The sequence below is a fragment of the Leucoraja erinacea genome, chromosome 12 (assembly GCF_028641065.1).
Source record: "Leucoraja erinacea ecotype New England chromosome 12, Leri_hhj_1, whole genome shotgun sequence".
NCBI classification, from domain to species: domain Eukaryota; kingdom Metazoa; phylum Chordata; class Chondrichthyes; order Rajiformes; family Rajidae; genus Leucoraja; species Leucoraja erinaceus.
The window spans coordinates 47,840,519-47,864,020 of NC_073388.1; the positions used below are offsets into that span (position 1 = coordinate 47,840,519).

General features: G+C 44.2%; 1 protein-coding gene across 1 annotated transcript in view; it reads right to left on the reverse strand.

Annotated features, from left to right (window-relative positions):
* LOC129702347 (phosphatidylinositol 3,4,5-trisphosphate 5-phosphatase 2A-like) overlaps window positions 1-23,502 on the reverse strand; it is a 109,823-nt gene that overhangs the window by 75,103 nt on the left and 11,218 nt on the right. The window contains exon 2 of the mRNA XM_055644109.1: window positions 2,166-2,229. Coding sequence (XP_055500084.1) covers window positions 2,166-2,229 — 64 coding nt within the window. The remainder of the gene's footprint in view (window positions 1-2,165; window positions 2,230-23,502) is intronic.

A 23,502-nucleotide genomic window follows, 5' to 3' on the forward strand; every position in this document is an offset into this window, starting at 1 on the left:
CCACAGACTCAACACTCTTTGTGAGAAAAAGTGTTTCCTCGTTTCCATTCTAAATGGCTTACTACTTATTCTTAAACTGTGGCCCCTGGTTCTGGACTCCCCCAACATTGGGAACATGTTTCCTGCCTCTAGCGTGTCCAAACCCTTAATAATCTTATATGTTTCAATGAGATCCCCTCACATCCTTCTAAACTCCAGAGTGTACAAGCCCAGCCACTCCATTCTCTCAGCATATGACAGTCCCGCCATCCCGGGAATTAACCTTGTAAACCTACGCTGCACTCCCTCAATAGCAAGAATGTCCTTCTTCAAATTAGGGGACCAAAACTGCACACAATACTCCAGGTGTTGTCTCACTAGGGCTCTGTACAATTGCAAAAGGACATCTTTGCTCCTATCTTCGACTCCTCTTGTTATAAAGGCCAACATGCCATTCGCTTTCTTCACTGCCTGCTGTACCTGCATGCTTACTTTCATAGACTGATGAACAAGGACCCCTCGATCCCATTGTACTTCCCCTTTTCCCAACGACGCCTTTTAAATAGTAATCTGCCTCCTGTTTTTGCTACCAAAGTGGATAACCTCACATTTATCCACATTAAACTACATCTGCCATGCATCTGCCCACTCACCCAGCCTGCCCAAGTCATCCTGCATTCTCATAGCATCCTCCTCACAGTTCACACTGCCACACAGCTTTGTGTCATCTGCAAATTTGCTAAAGCTACTTTGAATCCCTTCATCCAAATCATTGATATATATTGTAAATAGCTGCGGTCCTAGCACCGAGCCTTGCAGTACCCCACTAGTCACTGCCTGCCATTCTGAAAGGGACCCGTTAATCCCTACTCTTTGTTTCCTGTCTGCCAACCAATTTTCTATCCATGTCAGCACTTTACCCCAATACCATATGCCCTAATTTCGCCCACTAATCTCCTATGTGGGATCTTATCAAGTGCTTTCCGAAAGTCCATGTACACTACATCCACTGGCTCTCCCTTGTCCATTTTCCCAGTTACATCTTCAAAAAATTCAGAAGATTTTGTCATCCTACTCCTGCACCTATTGTTTATTGTTTATTGCCAGTCTAGGTGTTCCTATTTCAATAATAATTTTCAATTTTTAATAATAATCATTTTCAACAATAATTGAACTATCAAATGGGCACTACCAATTAGGCAGGTAGTATTGCAATGTTTAAGAAACATTTAAACAGTACATAGATATGACAAGTTTAGAGGGATTTGAGCCAAATCCATGTAGGTGGGACTAGTGTAGATGGGACATGTTGGCTGGTGTGGGCAAGTTGGCCAAAGGGCCTATTTCTACACTGTACGAATCTATGACTCTAATAATGGAAAAAGAAAAAGAATTCAGGACTGAACATTGGACTGGAGAGCCACTGAGCTAACAGCAAGGTAGAAAAGAAGAGGGTCAGATGTGAAGGTCTGTAGGTGCTTACGTTAGTTGGTGTATTATCTACACTATTAATCTGAACGTGGCAATACCCTAGAGTCAGGGGATGTCGTCGAGTTATTCAGAAAACTATGCATGCATTTTTTCCAAAAAAGGAGCTGGATATATATTTGAGAAATAAAAATTACAAGATAGCAAAGGAAGACTATGAGACAGACTAATTGAAAAGCTAGACAAAGTCTCCTTTTGCATCATATCATTCCGAATCTAGCAGTTTATATGGTCAGTGGAGTCCATTTGGAAAGACCAGCTATAAATATTTTCTGAGCTGCAAGTGAAATGGAGGCTAAACAAGATGGAATATTGTTCTGAAGATAGACGCAAAATGCTGGATTAACTCAGCGTGTCAGATAGCATCTCTGGAGAAAAGGAATAGGTGACTTTTCGTGTCGAGACCCTTCTTCAGACTGTCCTATAATGATTACAGATCAGCATTACTACTGAATTGCCGTTCCTCAATAATTGCATGTTCTATTTCAAATAATTACCTTGTCGGTAAATATAATAAGCTTTATTTGTTTACTTTTGTTCAGAATTTCCTTTAGCACTATGGAAAAACGCACATAGACACACCTTCACTCTTCTCTCTCACTCACACGCACTCTCTCAGATAATGTGATGAGCGAACATAATGGTTTTCTATAAGAGACAACCATCTCATCGTGACCATACAAGAACATTCAGCCTACCTGGACAGCCAGAAATCCTTCCTCATCCTGTAAGATTCGATATGTATAAACTTGCTTCTGATATCTGTATGAGTAAAGGTAGAAATGCAACTTGTTAGCAAACTAGTCGTCATCTAGGATGTATTCAATTTATAAAAGAGGGTTGTGATAAAGACTTGTAGTGGAATGTGTTCCCTTACCTCCTGTGATCAGAGGCTGGCTCGCTAATGGTTCAGATTCTTACCTTGTCTGTCTCTTCCTCCTTCCCTTCATATAACTTTGTCACTCTTTATTTTTTGAATTAATGCTCTTCAATTCTGTTTGATTAATGTTCCAAGTTTAACCCTATGTTCCATGCTCATTATACCCTGATTTTTATTGCAAGTAAGAACTTTTCCTTTATCTTGCATGACTTTATTGATATGTCTGTATGGCAAATCAAATTCCTTGTATATGTTGCAAAACATACTTGGCTGAGTATGATAATGTTAATAATAATGACATGTTGTACCCGTTATCCTGTATCTGTACACTGTGGACGGCTTGATTGGAATCACCTATTGTCTCTTCTTGGACTATATCGGACACAACAAAAGCTGTACATTGGACTTTGGTACACATGACAATGATAATAAACTAAACTAAATTAAACATTACAAATAAAACAAGACATGCTGGAAATACACAGCGTGGTCAGGCCACATCTGTGGGAAGAGAAGCCGAGTTAACGTTTCAGGTCAAAGACTCCTTGTTGGAACACTATTTCTCTTCCTGCAGATGCAGTTTGGCCCGTCGTATATGTCCAGCATTTTCTGATTTTCTTCTAGATTTCCAGCATCGATAGTTTTTATTTTTCATTATAATCACACAATTGTAACAATAATTTTATGAACATACCTTATCACTGTAAAGTAATTAGTTAGTTCAATTTAGTTTATTGTCACGTGTATGGAGGTATAGTGCTATCCAATCAGCAGAAAGACTATACATGATTCTAATTGAGCTATTTACAGTGTACAGAGACATGATAAGTGAATAATGTTTAGTGTGAAATAAAGCCAGTGAAATCTGATCAAAGATAGTCCGAGGGTCGCCAGTGAGGTAGATGGTAGTTCAGGACTGATCTCTGGCTGTGGTAGGATGATCCAGTTGCATGATAGTACTTAGGAACATTCAAGATTCAAGATTCAAGAGATACAAGAGAGTTCATTGTCATGTGTCCCTGATAGGACAATGAAATTCTTACTTTGCTTCAGCACAACAGAGCATGGTAGGCATTGACTACAAAACAGATCAGTGTGTCCATATACCATTATATAAATATATACACACATGAATAAATAAACCGATGAAGTGCAAATAACAGATAATGGGCTATTAATGTTCAGAGTTTTGTCCGAGCCAAATTTAATAGCCTGATGGCTGTGGGGAAAGAGATGAAAATGGCATGGCTTTATTCATGCAAAACATTATTTTTGTCACAAGGTTGTTTTTGGTTATTGAAACAAGCATTAGCACATAGTGCAAATCATACTGATAATCAGACAAAGTGCATTGTTTGGATGAAACTACATCATGTTGGTGCTTGTCTGCAACAGGACAGCAGTTGGTTCATTTGGTTTTATTTTCTGTTGAAGGTAAACACATTATAAATATTATTCTGAACCTGTTACTAGTGGAGGTTAAAGCTAAGGGGCATACATTTAAGGTGAGGGGAAAACATTTAAAAAGGAGCTGTGGATCAACTTTTTCACACCGAACATGGTGGGTATATGGAATGAGCTTCCAGAGAGAACTGTAGAGGTATGTCCAATTACACAGTTTTGGACAGGTAGATGGATAGAAGAGGTTTAGATGGATATTGTTATATTCCGGACGGCAGAATGAATAACAACTTACACACAGGTTGCCTGGATCACGAGAGAGAGAAAGATTTATTACCCAACACTCCCTGCTTATATTGAACACCAACTCATTAACATATACATGAATATGTATGAATACATTACAGATATAAACCAAATGCAAGCCAATGGGATTATCTCACAGATATTGTGGCCAACACAGACAAGTTGGGCCAAAGGGCCTATCTCTGCTGTATAACTCTATGACACTTTTTCTCACAAATGCAACAGAGTTGGAGTTATACAACACAGAAACAAACCCCAATGGTGACCTTCAAACACCCATTTTATTCTGACCCACATTAATGCAGGACCATGGTCAATTCATTCACCGACCCACACATCTATGCAAAGTTGCATGAAACTGGAGCCTCCAGAGTAAACTCACGTGGAGAACGTGTAAACTCTGCACAAACAGTGCCAAAGGTCAGGATTGAATCCAGGTTTCTGCCGCTCTGAGTCAGCAGCGGTGCTAGCTGCTCTACTGTGCTGCCCCATGCCAAGAGAATCAGAGCCCATGTGTCCACAGTGCTGGGCCTACTTTTTGGGAATTCCCGTGGGCACCACCAACAGGAGATCTGCTACACAGTACATCCAATGGGAACGTCTGGAGAAAATTCCCAGTCTACCAAACAGAACAGCAGCAGTTTTCATACTAAACCCTTGAACCAGCAACGTTAAGGTGTTCTGCTGGGGCTCGGCATGTGATCTTAACTGACTAGATTTGATTAGAGTGTGGCACAGTTACGCAGCGCCAGAGTCCCGGGTTTGACCCTGACTACAGGTGCTGTCTTTACAGAATTTGTACGTTCTCCCCGTAACCACATGGATTTTCTCCGGGAGCTCTGTTTTCCTCCCACACTCAATTTGTAGATTAATTGGCTTCGGTAAAGATTGTAAATTGTCCCTAGTGTGTAGGATAGTATCGCTGGTTGGTGCAGACTAAATAGACCGAAGGCCCTGTTTCCTCACTGTATCTCTAAACTAAACTAAACTAAAAGTATTTGCCAAATGCATATTTGCTCGCCAGAACTCTTCCATCCTCCATGTACAGGTGCTGGATTGTTCAGAAAATATGTTCACTCGAAGTTCAGCATGATTGCCCTCTTGGCGGGACTTTTCAGTGGGTAGGTCTTGAGATGGCTAACGTGGTCCATCCTGGAGTCACAGACTTTGGTGTGAACTTGCTGCCGGACACACCTGCGCATGGCATATTTTAAAACGGGGAGACTAGTGCACAGGCAGCCACTCCTTGACAGAGACAGACCTTGGTGCCATGGCATGGATTCCAGTCCACCATGGTTGGGAGTCTCTCCCTGCTGCCTTCCACCTTCTCAGCCGTGGTGGTGCTCCACCTGCTGGCCAGCCACCATCCTCCATGCCTGCTTCACCGCCAAGGCCAAATGTGCCTCAGAAGAAATAATATGACAGTGACAAGGCCAAGGGGCTGGGGGTAGAAGGTGAGGGAAAAGTTGATAGCTGCAGCATGCCAGAGAAACACAAGTTCTGAATCTTCACACTTCTCAGTAACTTGATCTGAACATATTTACAAATATTTTTTTGTGGGTAAGTTTAAACCTAGCATCGAGCTGGTGAGTGGGTTTGAAATTCACAGCTTCAATAATTGAGATTAAATGTAATTTATCAAACAACTGAAATATGATATGCTCTCTAGATAAAAAGCTCACCCACCCTTCACTTGCATTTACTGGACAGATAAAACCTAATAGCAAGTGATAGCAAGCAGATTTTTCTGCAAAATATTTAACAGCTCAAGGAATAACTTTGCTGTATTTAAACAGGAATTGGTTTCCTTCCACTTATGACCTTATGAATGGCCTTCTGAGGTAATTTGGATTGTCACCCTCGCCCTTCCTGAGACGATAATGGACAGCACAGTGCAAAATCTTCCTGGGAAAGATGATTTGATTCATGCACAGGATAATAATCACCCATCTGCCATCAACAGGTGGAGTTGAGACAATACAAATGACACAAAAAGGCCTCAGCCACAGTAGAGTCAATTCTGTACTTCCAATTCGGGGAAACACTTGTTGTGGTTTTCATGCAGGAAATTGCTGTCAAGCTTAATTATTCTTGTTGAAAGTAAAACCATAGGTTGCCCAGTGCCTGTGTTTCAGTGCTGACTCCTCCCCTCTGCACTCTTGCACTTAGACACACTGAAACCGGGTCAGCAAACAGCGTGACACACATTTAATTTGACATTGTAAACTAATATTTATACTTTTAACAGTACTTTATTCCCATTTCAAAATAATAAACAAGCTGAAACACATAACTTAGGACATAGACTATGGAAAAATACAGCACATAATCAGGCCCTTCAGCCTACAGTGTCTATGCCGAACCTAATGTTAAGTTAAACTAATGATCCACATCCCCACATCCCCACCATCCTGCATATTGAAGAGTCTATCTAAAAGCCTCTTAAATGCCACTATTATGTCTGCTCCACCACCACTGTTATCAGTTTATTCCAGGCACACGCCACCTCTGAGATGTGCGCACATCCCCTTTAAGCTGGGCCCTTCTCACCTTAAATGTATTTATTGCCTTTCATCTTCGACATTTGCACCACAGGAAAAGATTCTGACTGTCTACCCTATCTATGTGGTTGAGAGGAAAAAATAGATCAGTCAAGATTGAATGGAGTGGCACAGTGGTGCAGCGGTAGAGTCCAGGGATCTATCCTGACTACAGGCGCTGTCTGCACGGAGTTTGTACGTTCTCCCCGTGACCACGTGTGCCCCGGTTTCCTTACACATTCCAAATACGTACAGGTTTGTCATTTAATTGGCCTTGGTATGTTGTAAAATCATCACCAGTATGTAGCTCAGTATCAGTGTACAGGGTACTTGTGGTGGGGGCGCTGTCCTGAACGCCGCCTATCCTGCAGCTGTCCGTTTTCTTTCACTTCTTTTTATTATTTTTAGTACGTTAAAGTGTTTAGTTGGGGGGTCTAATCTTTTATGTGTGGGGGGTGGTGGGGGGGGGGAAGGGGGAAACTGCTTTTCAAGTCCCTACCTGGTCGGAGAGGCTGCCTTCCTCCGAGCAGCACCTTCGACCTGTCCTCGCGGCCTACCAGCGGGTCCTGGAGCGACGTTTCCTGAGGGGACCTGGCCGGAGCTTCGGCTTGGTGGCGGCGCGGCGCTGGAGCGCTATTGCGGAGCGGGCGATGCCTTGTCTGGGTCGCCGCGCTGGAACTCCAGTATGCTGGGACAGCCGATAATAACATCGTGGAGCCGGGGTTCTGTGGAGCGGCCAGCTGCGGCGCTGAACTTACATCTCGGAGCCTGGGATCTCTCGCCGAGATCGCCAGTGTGTGGGGCTCCGTTCGGCGTGGTCTGTTGGCTTGGAAGCCGTGGTCTCCGGTAGGAGGGCGGCCGTTCCTGGCCGCTGAGGGTTCTCCCGACGCTGGAGTACCATCACCCGGCGAGAACGGCCGGGAACATCGCGCCCCTGTAGCGGCGACTGTGGAGGCCTCATAGGCCCGACTTTGGGTGGACAAGAGGATGGGGACTGGACTTTGTGCCTTCCCCCACAGTGGGAACCATTGTGGGGGGATGTTTTTATGTTCTAATGTTAAACTTCTTGAATGCTATGTTGTATTTTTATTAGTGTGCTGCAGGGACATCTGAATTGCCCCTCGGGGACAAATAAAGTGCTTTGTATTGTATTGTATTGTATTGCTGGTTGGCCTGTTTTCCCACTGTCCCTGTACCTGGCCTGTATCTCTGAAGTCTAAAGTCGAAAGAATGGCAGAGCAGATTCAATGGGCCAAATGGCCTAATTCTACACCTATTTCTAATGCCTTTCATAATTGTATTTATTCTATCAGGTCTCCCCTCAGCCTTTGGCATCCTGGCATTAACTAATCCAAGTTTAAAACTAAAAGACTACACATGGAACCAGTAATCTACAAAGACATTTAAACAGCCAACTAAATCGGCGATTTGGAACATCTAAATAGGTTGTTCTAAATCAAACATGACAGCTACTCACATTTTCTTTGCATTATGGTGGCATAAAATTGAGAAAAGATCGTGCAGGGGAGTTCACACCATTAGATTGTGTGGCTTGCTTCTTAGCATGGTGTCTGCCACACTGACAGCTCATATCAGAGTTTTTCTGGAGAAACAAGACACTGGAATGTGGAGCAATACTAAACAGCTGGAGGGGTCTCAGCAAGTCAGGCAGCATCTGAGTTATTTCAGCAGTCTGTTTTTGATCAGCGTTTATCAGGTTTGGACAATGACAGCGGGGTCTAGGAAAGAGCGTTCACGTCGCGGCCCTGTTTCCACTAATCTTTCCACCATCACGCACAAGACAGACACCATTGTGTGCAGATGCATGAGAAGTGTGTTCAGCTCTGGCTGAACAATTTCTAATCTTGTGATGTGGACTCGATAAGAAGAAGAATCTGACAACCTGCAACTTAATGTCCAGAAAACTCAAAAGCTGTTTTTATGTTTCTCAGATTGACATTAAGTTTTACTAAATTGCAATCATTTTCACCATCTTCCCGTGCTGAACAGTTAACACGTCTTTAGTATGCTTATGCAAATGAGTTTGAGCTGGTGCAAGCATTTGCAAATCTGTGGGTTTCCTGTGGAAATTGTTCATCTTGCTAATGAATGAACGCTAGTCCTACAGAGCGGTAATTCCGTATTCACTGCCACATTCATGTACAGCACTTGTCATCAATTCATTGTGGTCACACCGTGGTGTACGATGTGGAAACTTCCATTGTATTTATCCAAGCTACCAAAGTACGAATAAATCTTCAGGTAGACAAAAGTGCTGGAGAAACTCAGCGGGTGCAGCAGCATCTATGGAGCGAAGGAAATAGGCAACGTTTCGAGCCAAAACCCTTCTGAAGAAAATCAGTCTGAAGAAGGGTTTTGGCCCGAAACGCAATTTCAATCCAATTTATTTGAATTGACAATAAAGTTTACTTTGAACTTTGAACTTTGAACTATTTCCTTCGCTCCATAGTTGCTGCTTGCATCCGCCGAGTTTCTCCAGCACTTTTGTCTACCTTCGATTTTCCAGCATCTGCAGTTCCTTCTTAAACAATAAATCTTCAGCTTCTTCTTTCTGGACCAGGAATGCACATTCTCTCATTAAGAGACAATGCCTCATTAACTCTGTAGATCATAGAAGCAATAGATAGTCAAGTCTAGACTTTGAGGCCAAGTGTGCAAAGAGATTCTGTTGAAGAGTAATTAATAGGATTGTTCTGTCTCCCAGCAAGAATGCTGGTGGAAGATCACTGCCATGGCAACCAGCCGCATCCAAAAAGATAAATGGTAAATGCAGAGGAAGGAACTGCAGATGCTGGTTTAAATTGAAGATTACTGGAGTAACTCAGCGTGTCAGATAGCAGCATCTCTGGAGCTAAGGAATAGGTAACATTTCGGGTCGTGATCCTTCAGATTGCAAAAAGTTCTCGAGCCGAAACGTCACCTATTTCTTTTCTCCAGAGATGCTGTCTGACCCGCTGAGTTGCTCCAGCTTTTTGTGTCTATCTTCAGATAAATGGTAAATCAGCATCTTGAGTGACATGATTTATTCCAGAGTACAGTGGTGATACAGTGGTTATGTTACCAAGCTAATCATTTCTGAAAACATCTGGAGACTGGGGATTGGAAGACTGGTCTCTTAGTCTGGCCAAGCAACAGCCCAAGTAGCAGACCTTGGACCTTAGACTTGTGATTACCATGGATTGGGTATCTTGGTTAGTATGGACAAGTTGTGCCAAAGAGCCTGTTTTTGACTCTATGACTAACCAGGGAGAGTCAAACTATTTGGTCTCAGCATTATCATCTCTGAGACCCCACCATCAACATTTTGGGGATCACCATCAACTTAAATTGACCAGCCATATAAATACAGTGACTGTAAGAGCATGTCTGAGGCCAAATATCTTGCAGCAAGTCACTCATCTCTTAACTCCTCAAAGTCTTTCAAATGCAGAAATTATATCTAAACTGGTCCCTGGATCAATGCAGTGCCAATAACTCTGAAAAAGCTCAGCTCCACCCATGACGAAGAAGCGTGTTTTATCGGCATGTGTTTGAAAGTTTGGGGAATTAAGGGATATGTGGGGAACTGGTACCATTGAGAACATGAAGCCTTGGACAGATCAGCCAAAATCATATTGAAGGGCATGACAGCTCCAAAAACAAAACACTCAACTCACTAAAAATAAAACAAGGTGAAAAAAACGGACAGCTGCAGGCTGGGCAGCCATAACCATACAGGAAGGCAACCCCTACATGCAATTGTTTAAGAGGGAACTGCAGATGCTGGAGAATCGAAGGTTACACAAAAAAGCTGGAGAAACTCAGCGGGTGCAGCAGCATCTATGGAGCGAAGGAAATAGGCAACGTTTCGGGCCGAAACGTTGCCTATTTCCTTCGCTCCATAGATGCTGCTGCACCCGCTGAATTTCTCCAGCTTTTTTGTGTGCCCTACATGCAATTGGTGTCTTTCCTTGGTAAACCAGTTTCTCCACTTCATTGTTTCTACTGTTAACCACAATTCACTTTACTTTTGTATAAATATCTGGCTTCCACTGCCAATGTGATTCTGATACCTGCCTGAACAAAATCTGTAAGGTGGCATATTATGCATTCTCTCTTTTCTTTAATGTTTCCTCTGAATCCTCCATTTGATTTCCCAGTGACTCTCACATTGCTCTTTCCTGCATGAAATCCCTCAGGAGATGGACATAAAATACTGGAGTAACTCAGCCGGAAGGGCAGCAACTCTGGATAGAAGGAATGGGTGACGTTTCGGGTATGTAGAAGGGTCTCGACCCGAAACATCATCCATTCCTTCTGTCCAGAGATGCTGCCTATCCCGCTGAGTTACTCCAGCATTTCGTGTCTATCTTCGATTTAAACCGGCATCTGCAGTTCCTTCCTACATATGAAATTGCTCTGGGCTAGAACGTTTTCTGCTCTGGGTGAGTGCACTAATGATGTGGTGCACAAGAGCTAACATACACTTTGAACAGGAATTCATTGCTACAGAGTTTCAGGACCAGGAGCAAATTATCTGCCATCCAACACCATTGAATGGGCTTGGACAGCTGCACACTACACACCCTTCATACAGAGGACCAAGTGCATCGCAATGAATATCCACCTAGTATTCTAATTAAATTATATTCTGTAGTGCATAGAAACATACCAGCTTCAATCAGAATTAATCTTCTTGAATCCTCAATCGCAGCATTTCATTGTTTTCAAGATCTCCGTAGTTTAAATGTAGGAAGGAACTGCAGATGCTAGTTTACACCGAAGATAGACACAAATGATGGGGTAACTCAGCGGATCAGGCAGCATCTCGGGTTTATACACTTCTTCAGATTGAGGGTCGGGTAGAGGGAAAGTAGAGGTGTGAAAAGGTACAGAACAAATCGGTGCCGGCACTGATGGCCCAGGAAAAGTGGAGCCCACAATGGTCCATTGTTGGAAACAGAAGAGGTTTAGTTTAGTTTAGTTTAGAGATACAGCGTGGAAACAGGCCCTTTGGCCCACCATGTCCGTGCTGACCAGCGATCCCCGCACATTAACACTATCCTACACCCACTAGGGACAATTTTTACATTTACCAAGCCAATTAACCTACAAACCTGTACGTCTTTGGAGTGTAGGAGGAAACCAAAGATCTTGGAGAAAAGCCACACAGGTCACGGGGAGAACGTACAAACTCCGTACAGATAGCGCCCGTAGTCGGGATTGAACCCGGGTCTCCGGTGCTGCATTCTCCGTAAGGCAGCAACTCTACCGTTGCGCCACCGTGCCACCCAGGTGATAACAAAGGGATAGGAACAGTGAAACTAGCAGGATGACTAGGGTGGGGAATGGTTAAAGAGAGAGAGGATGTAAAGCTAACTTAAAATTAGATAAATCAATATTCACACCACTGGGATGTAAGCTGCCCAAGCAAAATATGAGGTGCTGTTCCTCCAATTTGTGTACGTCCCTACTCTATATGTTAACTTGCTGCTCTTTTCAAGATGTAAGCGAATAGGAAGAGACAATCAAGTCTCTTCCCTCATGAAAAGAACAGCAAAATAACCAATGGAGGTCGTTACATGAAAACAACCAAGCAGTGCCAGAAACAAATTGCTAGCCTACTTTCATAAAATCATAAATCATAAGTGATAGGAATAGTATTAGGTAATTTGGCCCATCAAGTCTACTCCACCATTTAATCATGGCTGATCTATCTCTCCCTCCTAATCTCATTCTCCTGCCTTCTCCCCATAACCTCTGACACCTATAATAATCAAGAATCTATCTATCTCTGCCTAAAATATATCCACTGACTTGGCCTCCACAGCCAAGAATCTGTGACAAAGAATTCCATAGGTTCACCACCCTCTGACTACAGAAATTCCTCCTCATCTCCTTCCTAAAAGAATGTCTTTTAATTCTGCGGCTATGGCCTCTGCTCATAGACTCTGGCTGAGATGTCTGGTTGATATTACAATCATCCACTAACAGCTGATATTACAATCATCCACTAACAGCTGATGACACTGTGGTTGCTTTTTCGTTCTTATGTAGATATGATCAGACTTGCCCAGCATCCATCTTGGAATCACTGGCCCAGTTCTCCCTGCCTCTCAGTGACAAATCTTCACCACACTACATCAGATTATATTATTAAAAAAACATTTGGAAGTTTAATTGGGAACTACAATATGTGCACATGGAGTTGACTCCATCTTGTGCTTCTAATCCAACTACAATCTAATTTCATTCTATTTAATCATGGTTCCCTTCCAATGACAATGAGTGTGGTTGTAGGAATCAGATTTGGCTGTAATTTGAAATGAATGCAATCTGTAAAATGCATGCAAATGAAGAGGCTAGAGCACAATAAAGGACCAGGCAGTGGCAAGTTTCCACCGTTGATGTACAATGTTTAGGCCCACTCCAAAAAAGCATTCAGTGGAAGTTTGCCATCAGTTGATTGTTTTGTACTCTCACCTATCGTGGACATGATCTCCCGGTTGCTAAACACTTTAACTCCCCCTCCCATTCGCACACTGACCTTTCTGTCCAAGGCCTCCTCCACTGTCAGAGTGAGGCCCAGTGCAAATTGGAGGAACAGCACCTCATATTTCGCTTGGGCAGCTTACAGCCCAGCGGTATGAATACCGACTTCTCTAAACAAGTAACCCTTGCTTTCCCCCTCTCTCCATCCCTCTCCCATCCTAGTTCTTTGACCAGTGTGAATGTCTTCCTGTCTTTGTCTCTGTATGTTTGTTGTCGCCTTTCCTTAGCTTACCCTTCCTTATATCTTTGACTCCCAGTCTGAAGAAGGGTCTCGACCCGAAAAGTCACCCAATGCTTCAATCCAGAGATACTGCCTGTCCTGCTGAGTTACCCCAGCATTTTATGTCTATCGTGGAGGTTGCACTTTGCTTCCTGAAACCCGGTTCTATTGTTGGAAACAAATGGCCAATCTCAGAAGAAAATAAAAAGCACAGCAAATGCTTTACACTATTTCACACTATTGCCCCAGGATATGTTTCCATTGCCTCCGAACAGGAATAACTGCCGTCGACTTGCCCACCATATGTTCTGTGCTGGGTATGAGGTTGTGATCTTCAAACAGCTTTTTCCTCAGATATTCAAAGATTATAACAATGGACTAAAGGCAATGACAAATTTCATCCTCTATGTTTCCATTTGTAGAAATGTGGGCCCTGAGATAGATGTAGTGATATGTGGTATTCACACTCCGTAAAAGACCTCTTAGTAAATATGTTTAGTTTAGTTTAGAGAAACAGGCCCTTCGGCCCACCAAGTCCACACCAACCAGCATTCCCCGCACATTAAAACTAGCCTACACACACTAGGGCCTATTTACATTTATACAAAGCCAATTAACCTACAAACTTGTATGTCTTTGGAGTGTTGGAGGAAATCGAAGATCTCTGAGAAAACCCATGCAGGTCACAGGGAGAACGTCCAAACTCAGTATGGACAGCACCCATAGCCAGGATCAAACCCGGGCCTCTGGCGCTGTGAGGCAGCAACTCTACTGCTGCGCCACCGTATCGCACAATCTTTAAAAGACTCAGCATTTTATGAAGTAGCTTTGAGCGCATGCCTGGAGATTCAGAAGGCTGTGAATGGTTAACTTAGAACCGATGAGTGAGAAGCAAACATTGATAAGCAGCAGCTGACAAATACAGTATAAGGAAGATACAAGCGATCTTGTATCGCAATAAATATACAGATGAAGAACTGAGAAAAGGCACCATGAAATTATTTGTTGCTAACAGTCATTTTGCAAAAAGGAACTTCAAAATTAGTATCATAGTGAAAACAATTCTCAGTCCTTCTCAAAGATAAACACAAAATGCTGGAGTAACTCGGTGTGTCAGGCAGCATCTCTGGAGCCTGAAGAAGGGGCCTGATCTGAAACATCACATTTCCTCTGGAGAAAATGGGCAGGTGAAGTTTCGGGCCTGGACCCTACTTCAGCCTCCAGAGGGGAACTGAGGGTAACTGAGGGTAACAGAGATAGTGACCATAACTATATGTTTTATGGTGTTGATGGAAAAGGAGAGGGATGGGCCAGTAATAAAGGGATTAAACTAAGGAAGGCCAATTTCATTTATATTTGGGATGACATGGCAAAGGTAGATGGAGAGCATCTTCTTGCAGGTTAGGGGCCTGTCCCACTTAAGCGATTTTTCAGGCGACTGGACAGCCTGAAAAACCGACAACTGACAGACAGAGACAGACACAGAGACAGAGACAGAGACAGATTCAGACACATGTACGACCATGTTCGATGGCAGAGTCTCCTGCAGGTCCCCTAAGTGGGAGGAAGGTCCGGAAGGAAGTCTACATCTCACTATGGAAGGGGGGGGGGAAGGGAAGGGGGAACTTCTTTTCAGAGTGGTAGGGTGCGGTGTGGAATGAGCTTCCCAGTGGAATGGACACAGACAGAGACACAGACAGAGACACCGACAGAGACACAGATACAGACTCAGACACAGACACAGAGACCATGTGGCACACACACACACACACACACACACACACACACACAGGCGCACACACACACACACACACACACACGCACACACACGCGCACACACACACGCACACACACACACACACACACACACACACACACACACGAAACATCATTTCCTTCGCTCCATGCTGCTGCCGTTATGCAGGCAAGATGGGGACAAGGATAAAGCTGAGAAGGGGGTGAGCGCTGTCTGAGTGAAATTCACACTGGGCAAATCTACCGCTTACATTTTTTTCCCCAATGAAATTCACCGGTCAGCACTGGCTACAACCTGCGAGAATCTTCGACCTCCTGGCGACCCACCTACGGCACGAGAATTCTCGCTACTCTCCATGGCGGCTTCATTCTGGTCGCCGCTCAATTGTCTCAGGAGGTGAGGATTGAGGTCTATAACATCATAAGGGGTCATTTAGGACAAACTTCAGGAAACATTTCACCATATCAGAGGTAGATAATACTACAGGACACAGATTCAGAGTAAGGGGGAAGACATTAATATGGCTTGCGAGAGGACCTCTGCTCCCAGAGAGTGGTGGGTAACTAGGATGCACTGCCTGAGAGTGTGGTTGAAACCTACAGCTTTTAATAAGTGTCTGGATGAGTTCTTGGGTCTCTTGGTACAGAAGGGCCATGGACCAAGGGCTGAGAAATAGGATTAACTGGCCAGGGTGGACGTGTTGGGCCGAATGGCCTGTTTGCATGTTGCATAATTCTGATTCTATGAGAAGGAGAAGGATAAGTAACACAACTATCAGTGTTCTGTCAGACACTTTACCAATTAAGGGTGATGTTCAACTTTGGTCAGTAACTGTATTACTCAGCATTTATGTCTCCATATTGCTTCCGCAGTCCGCCCTCATTCATCGAAACTTCTCCACTCACTTACAGTATTTCTGTCCAGATATTTTTATTTTGCAACTGCTGAACTCAGTAAGTTATACTTAATAGAGGAAGCTTTTAATATTTTTCCCTTAAGATTGCCGGGGTAGTTTCCTTCCCATTTTCTTCTCTTTGACACCGGCTAGAATTAAAAAAATTCCCCTTTATAATTTAGTACGGGGAGAAAAATGTCCCTCTATTCTAGTTTACAAATCTAAATGAGGGATCAAACACCACCGTTAAAAAGAGGTGGAAACTATGAGCTAAAGGTTCTAGACTAGCCCTGGCTGTGCTAGATTGCAGACTCAAAAAGGGAACATACATAATGGACCTGTCCCACTTAGGTGATTTTTCAGGCCACTGTCTGCAACTGTCAATTTGTCGGCAGTCCCAGAGTGGAACACGTACACACACATCGCTTCCTTCATGCAGGCGGGGGAAAGGGAAATCGAGGGGGGGGGGGGCTGTCTGAGTGAAATTCACACGGTGCAAAGCCAATGTGATACAGACACACACCACGATGAACAGGAAGGTTGGCGCTGTAATTACGACGGTGAAAGCACAGTGTACGGTAAGTCCTTTAAAAGAGTGGGGAGAGGGGGGAGAAGGAGTGGAGACAACTTTTAAGAAGCCAGAGATACACTGCTGTGAAGCTAGGCGGACATTAACATTACCGGTCCGTTATCCTTGGTTCTGAAAACTATTGCTTACTTTTGTTTTCCCAATGAGCCAATGAACGAGAACCCACTTGGACCTCCTGGTGACCCACCTACGGCACGAGAATTCTCGCTACTCTCCATGGCGGCTTCATTCTGGTCGCCGCTAATTTTTCAAACATGTTGAAAAATTCACGGCGACCATAATGAGGCCGCGACTAGTTCCCAGAATACGGGAACTCCTCACGACCATGAAGGCAACTCCCCGGCAACCACCCGCGAACATGTGGCATCTGCATAGTCTCCTGCAGTCGCCTAAAAAGTGGCCCAAGTGGGGCAGGCCCATAACTTGGTCGGCGTCAGATACGTGGTGAATCTTTGCATACTTTGTACATTGCATGCAAAGACATTCACTGTGGCTAGGTACATTTGAGAATAAAGTACAACTGACTCATTGAATCACATTCATATGAAGTCAACTCCAGCTTCCATTTGTTCACAGTGAGATTCACTCCTGGGAGGAGGAACTGTGTTGTTAGCAAAGGCTGAGCAGAATGGCAACATACTTTCTGATGATAGACACAAAATGTTGGAGTAACTCAGTGGGACAGGCAGCATCTCTGGAGAGAAGGAATGGGTGACATTTCATGTCAAGACCCTTCCTCAGACTCCAGCATTTTGTGTCTTTCATCGGTATGAACCAGCATCTGCAATTCCTTCCGACACCATACTCTGTTGTTTGGAAGAATGAAAATACATCTCTTTGAAAGGCATGGATATTCACACAGGTTGTTTGCAGTAAAATAGGCAAAAGTCCTGGCGTAACTCAGCAGGGCAAATGGCATCTCTGGAGAACACATAGGTGATGTTTAGCCTGAAGAATGGTCTTTTGACTGTTCCATGTATCTCAGATTTGACTGCACCATAAATCCCAGGGTCTGAGGAAGGATTTCGACCTGAAACATCACATAGCCGTTGCCCAAGAGCCGTTGGAGTGGTCGCAGAGGGAGGAGCTACGCCCGAGCAGTAGGATTAAAACCCGAGGGCGGGGCTTGTTTTTTACCGAGGCCCAAGAGCGGTTGGAACGGTCGCAGAGGGAGGAACCCAAATCTGTAACGTTCCAACGTTCCATTCGCATTTCAAAACAAGTGGGCTTGAGGAAGCCGCTGATTGGTGGAAGCGGACAAGAGGGAGCAGCTGATTGGGAGTCGGGTCCCTGCTGATTGTATTGTATTGTAGCAGATTGTATTGTATTGTACTTTGTATTGTATCCTAGGTAAGGGGGGAGAATGAGGGCCAGGGCAGTTTACTGTTCTGGATGTCAGATGTGGGAGATCAAGGAATCTGATAGCCTTCCAGACGTCCACATCTGCGCCAGGTGCGTCGAGATGGGGCTCCTAAGGGTTCCGTGTTAGGAACCTGGAGCAGCAGCTCGATGACCTTCGTCTGGTCAGGGAGAGCGAGGAAGTCATAGAGAGGAGTTGCAGAGAGGTGGTCACTCCAAGACCACAGGAGACAGGCAAGTGCGTCACGGTTAGAAGGGGAAAGGGGCAGAGGCAGGGACTAGAGAGTACCCCGGTGGCTGTACACCTTGACAATAAGTACTCCTGTTTGAGTACTGTTAGGGGGGGGACAGCCTACCTGGGGGTCGCAACAGCGGCCGGGTCTCGGGTACAGAGACTGGCCCTGTTGCTCAGAAGGGTAAGGAAAAGAAGAGGAGGGCAGTAGCAAAAGGGGACTCTATAGTTAGGGGGTCAGACAGGCGATTCTGTGGATGCAGTCTGGAGACCCGGATGGCAGTTTGCCTCCCTGGCGCCTGGCTCTGGGATGTGTCTGAATGTGTCCAATAAAGGAAATTCTAATTCTAATTCTAATTCTAATATCCTGAAATGGGAGGGAGAGGAGCCCGAGGTCGTGGTGCATATAGGTACCAATGACATAGGTAGAAAAAGAGAAGAGGTCCTGAAAGGAGAATTTAGGGAGTTAGGAGGGGAGTTAAAGAGAAGGACCGCAAAGGCAACAATCTCAGGATTACTGCCTGTGCCACGCGACAGTGAGAGTAGGAATGGAGCGAGGTGGAGGATAAATGCGTGGCTGAAGGACTGGTGCAGAGGGCAGGGATTCAAGTTTCTGGATCATTCGGACCTCTTTTGTGGAAGGTGTGACCTGTACAAAAAGGACGGGCTGCACTTGAACCCGAGGTGGACCAATATCCTGGCGGGGAGATTTGCAAAGGAGGCTGCAGAGACTTTAAACTAGAATGGTTGGGGGGAGGGACTCAAATAGAGAAAGCTAGTAGAAGTGTGTGAGGCAGAGAAGGGAAGCACTCAGACCCAAAATGTAGGGGGGAAAGAAGAAAAAAATAATAAACAGAGAATAAGAGGTGGTGGGGTTCTTAAATGCGTGAGCAGAGAGACAGAGGGGTGTAAAATGAGGGTAGAAGCAATAGGTAGCAAGGTGAAAAGTAAAAGTGGTAGGCAGACAAATCCAGGGCAAAAATCAAAAAGGGCAACTTTTCAACATAATTGTACAAGGGGTAAGAGCGTTGTAAAAACAAGCCTGAAGGCTTTGTGTCTCAATGCAAGGAACATTCGTAATAAGGTGGGTGAGTTGAATGTGCAGATAGCTATCAATGATTATGATATAGTTGGGATCAAGGAGACATGGCTCCAGGGTGACCAAGGCTGGGAGCTGAACATCCAGGGATATTCAATATTCAGGAGGGATAGACAGAAAGGAAAAGGAGGTGGGGTAGCGTTGCTGGTTAGAGAGGAGATTAACGCAATGGAAAGGAAGGACATTATCTTTGAGGATGTGGAATCGATATGGGTAGAGCTGCGAAACACTAAGGGGCAGAAAACGCCAGTGGATGTTGTGTACAGGCCATCTAACAGTATTAGTGGATTTGGAGATGGCATCAAACAGGAAATTAGAAATGCGTGCAACAAAGGTAAAACAGTTATAATGGGTGACTTCAATCTACATATAGATTGGGTGAATCAAATTGGCAGGGGTGCTGAGGAAGAGGATTTCTTGGAATGTATGCAAGATAGTTTTCTAAACCAACATGTAGATGAACCAATGAGAGAGCAGGCTATTCTAGACTGGGTATTGAGTAATGAGGAAGGGTTAGTTAACAGTCTTGTTGTGCGTGGCCTCTTGGGCAAGAGTGACCATAATATGGTTAAGTTCTTCATTAGGTTGGAGAGTGACATTGTTAATTCAGAAACAATGGTTCTGAACTTAAAGAAAGGTAACTTTGAGGGTATGTGATATGAATTGGCCAAGATTTATTGGCAATTGATTCTTAAAGGGTTGATGGTGGATATGCAATGGAAGGCATTTAAAGACTGCATGGATGAACTACAACAATTGTTCATCCCAGTTTGGTAAAATAATAAATCAGGGAAGGTAGTGCATCCGTGGATAACAAGGGAAATCAGGGATAGTATCAAAACAAAAGATGAAGTGTACAAATTAGCCAGAAAAAGCAGGCTACCAGAGGACTGGGAGAAATTCAGAGACCAGCAGAGGAGGACAAAAGGCTTAATTAGGAAAGGGAAAATAGATTATGAAAGAAAACCGGCAGGGAACATAAAAACTGACTGCAAAAGTTTTTATAGATATGTGAAGAGAAAGACATTAGTAAGACATTATGACCTTGCAGTCATAAACAGGTGAATTGATCATGGGGAATAAGAACATGGCAGACCAATTGAATAACTACTTTGGTTCCGTCTTCACTAAGGAAGACATAAATAATCTGCCGGAAATAGCAGGGGACCGGGGGTCAAATGAGATGGAGGAACTGAGTGAAATCCAGGTTAGCCGGGAAATGGTGTTAGGTAAATTGAATGGATTAAAGGCCGATAAATCCCCAGGGCCAGATAGGCTGCATCCCAGAGTACTTAAGGAAGTAGCCTCAGAAATAGTGGATGCATTAGTGGTCATTTTTCAAAACTCTTTAGATTCTGGAGTAGTTCCTGAGGATTGGGGGTTCAGTATTGATGTGGATAGAGAAACAGAATGCAAAGAGTAGGAGTAAACGGGTCCTTTTCAGAATGGCAGGCAGTGACTAGTGGGGTACCGCACGGCTCAGTGCTGGGACCCTAGCTATTTACAATATATATTAATGATTTGGACGAGGGAATTGAATGCAACATCTCCAAGTTTGCGGATGACGTTGTCTCTGCACTAATGCATTTCGTTGTCTCTGTACTGTACACTGACAATGACAATTAAAATTGAATCTGAATCTGAATGACACGAAGCTGGGGGGCAGTGTTAGCTGTGAGGAGGATGCTAGGAAGCTGCAAGGTGACTTGGATAGGCTGGGTGAGTGGGCAAATGCATGGCAGATGCAGTATAATGTGGATAAATGTGAGGTTATTTGGTGGCAAAAACAGGAAAGTAGACTATTATCTAAATGGTGGCTGATTAGGAAAAGGGGAGATGCATCGAGACCTGGGTGTCATGGTACACCAGTCATTGAAAGCAGGCATGCAGGTGCAGCAGGCAGTGAAGAAAGCGAATGGTATGTTAGCATTCATAGTAAAATGATTTGAGTATAGGAGCAGGGAGGTTCTACTGCAATTGTACAGGGTATTGGTGAGACCACACCTGGAGTATTGTGTACAGTTTTGGTCTCCAAATCTGAGGAAAGACATTCTTGCCATAGAGGGAGTACAGAGAAGGTTCACCAGACTGATTCCTGGGATGTCAGGATTTTCATATGAAGAAAGACTGGATAGACTCGGTTTGTACTCGCTAGAATTTAGAAGATTGAGGGGGGATCTTATAGAAACTTACAACATTCTTAAGGGGTTGGACAGGCTAGATGCAGGAAGATTGTTCCCAATGTTGGGGAAGTCCAGAACAAGGGGTCAAAGTTTAAGGATAAAGGGGAAATCCTTTAGGACCGAGATGAGAAAAACATTTTTCACACAGAGAGTGGTGAATCTCTGGAACTCTCTGCTACAGAAGGTAGTTGAGGTCAGTTCATTGGCTATATTTAAGAGGGAGTTCGATGTGGCCCTTGTGGCTAAAGGGATCAGGGGGTATGGAGAGAAGGCAGGTACAGGATAATGAGTTGGATGATCAGCCATGATCATATTAAATGGCGGTGCAGGCTCGAAGGGCTGAATGGCCTACTCCTGCACCTATTTTCTATGTTTCTATGTTTCTATACCCATGTTATCCAGAAATGCTGCCTGACCCATGAGTTACTCCAGCGTTGTGTCTATGGAACATATATACTCAGAGTGCTATGGATTTCAATGAATATATATACTCGTGATTGAGAGTCATTCATTATTGTGCACCATTGGAATCATAAACCCTTGCTGAAAGTAATTCCATCGTTGTGTAGGAAGGAACTGCAGATGCTGATTTACACCGAAGATAGACACAAAATGCTGGAGAAACACAGCGGAACATCCAGCATCTCTGGAGAGTAAAGGGCCTGTCCCACGAGCATGCGACCTGCATGTGGCAAGCGCGACCAAACCGGAAGCGGGGGCCGCGCGGAGGTCGTGAATGACGTGAAGTTCGAGCGAAGTCCGCGGGAAGTTCGTGCGTGACGTACCGCGTCGAGACGTTGCGTATGCCCATTGAGGCGTCGAGGCGGCTGCGTCAGTTTTTCGGAGCCCTGCGCGATATCGGGACCAGCTCCGCACAACTCCAAATGGCTGTGGCGATCGAAGTTGGACTGGCCTCGCGAGGCCGTACGGCTCAAGCGACCGCGTTAGGTCGCGCTTGCTGCATGGAGTCGCATGCTCGTGGGTGAAAAGCTTTTGTTGAATGCTATCCAGTCAGCAGAAAGACAATACATGATTACAATCGAGCCATTTACAGTTTACAGATACATGATAAGGGAATAACATTTAGTGCAAGATAAAGCTAGCAATGTCCAATCAAGGAATAGTCCAAGGGTCACCAAAGAGGAAGAAAGTAGTTCAGGACTGCTCTCTGGTTGCGGTAGGATGATTCAGTTGCCTGATAACAGCTGGGAAGAAACTGTCGCTGAATTTGGGGAATTCTATCCTTGCCATTCATCTGTAATATTTGCCAAATAAAAGAAAAATATAGAAGGGTTCAACTTCTATTCCACTCTAGAAGAAACCACTAATGGGCAGTTCAGCTGATCCCCGCTGCCTCATCTGTTCAATAAATAAACACATGTCCTTCCATTCAACATAATCTGATGTTAAACTGGAAATGCTGAAATTCACTGGTTGGATATTCAGCTGATTCTTGATGGACATATTAGTATCATGACTGACTGGCAAATGTTGGATGTATTTTATTGGAAAGTTTTCTTTGAGTCCAGTTCTTTGTGGATGAACAATACCTATGTAGTGGAGATACAATGATCTCTTTGCACAGTAAAATTGCAGCCAATTCCTTTCCAACCATGTAGGAACTAAAATAGACACAGCACAGCACAGGAATCTCTTTGACCAGAGCGTGCTGAATCTGTGGAATTCATTGCCACAGACGATAGCGGAGGCCAAGTGGTTGAGTATTTTTAAATCGGTTCTAGATTTTTAAATCGGTTCTAGATTAGTAAGGGCATTGAAGATTACGGGGAGAAGGCAGGAGAATGAGGTTGAGCGGGGAAAATTAGATCAGCAATGATCAAATGGCTTGCAGACTTGATGGGCCGAATGGCCAAATCCTGCTCCAGTGTCCTATGGTCTTGTAGGACCAGATCCAACACCCCACATTGTCAGTGTCGTACATGATCCCAAGACCAACTCGGCACAAAATGCTGGAGCAACTCAGCGGGTCAGGCAGCATCTCTGGATAGAAGGAATGGGTGAC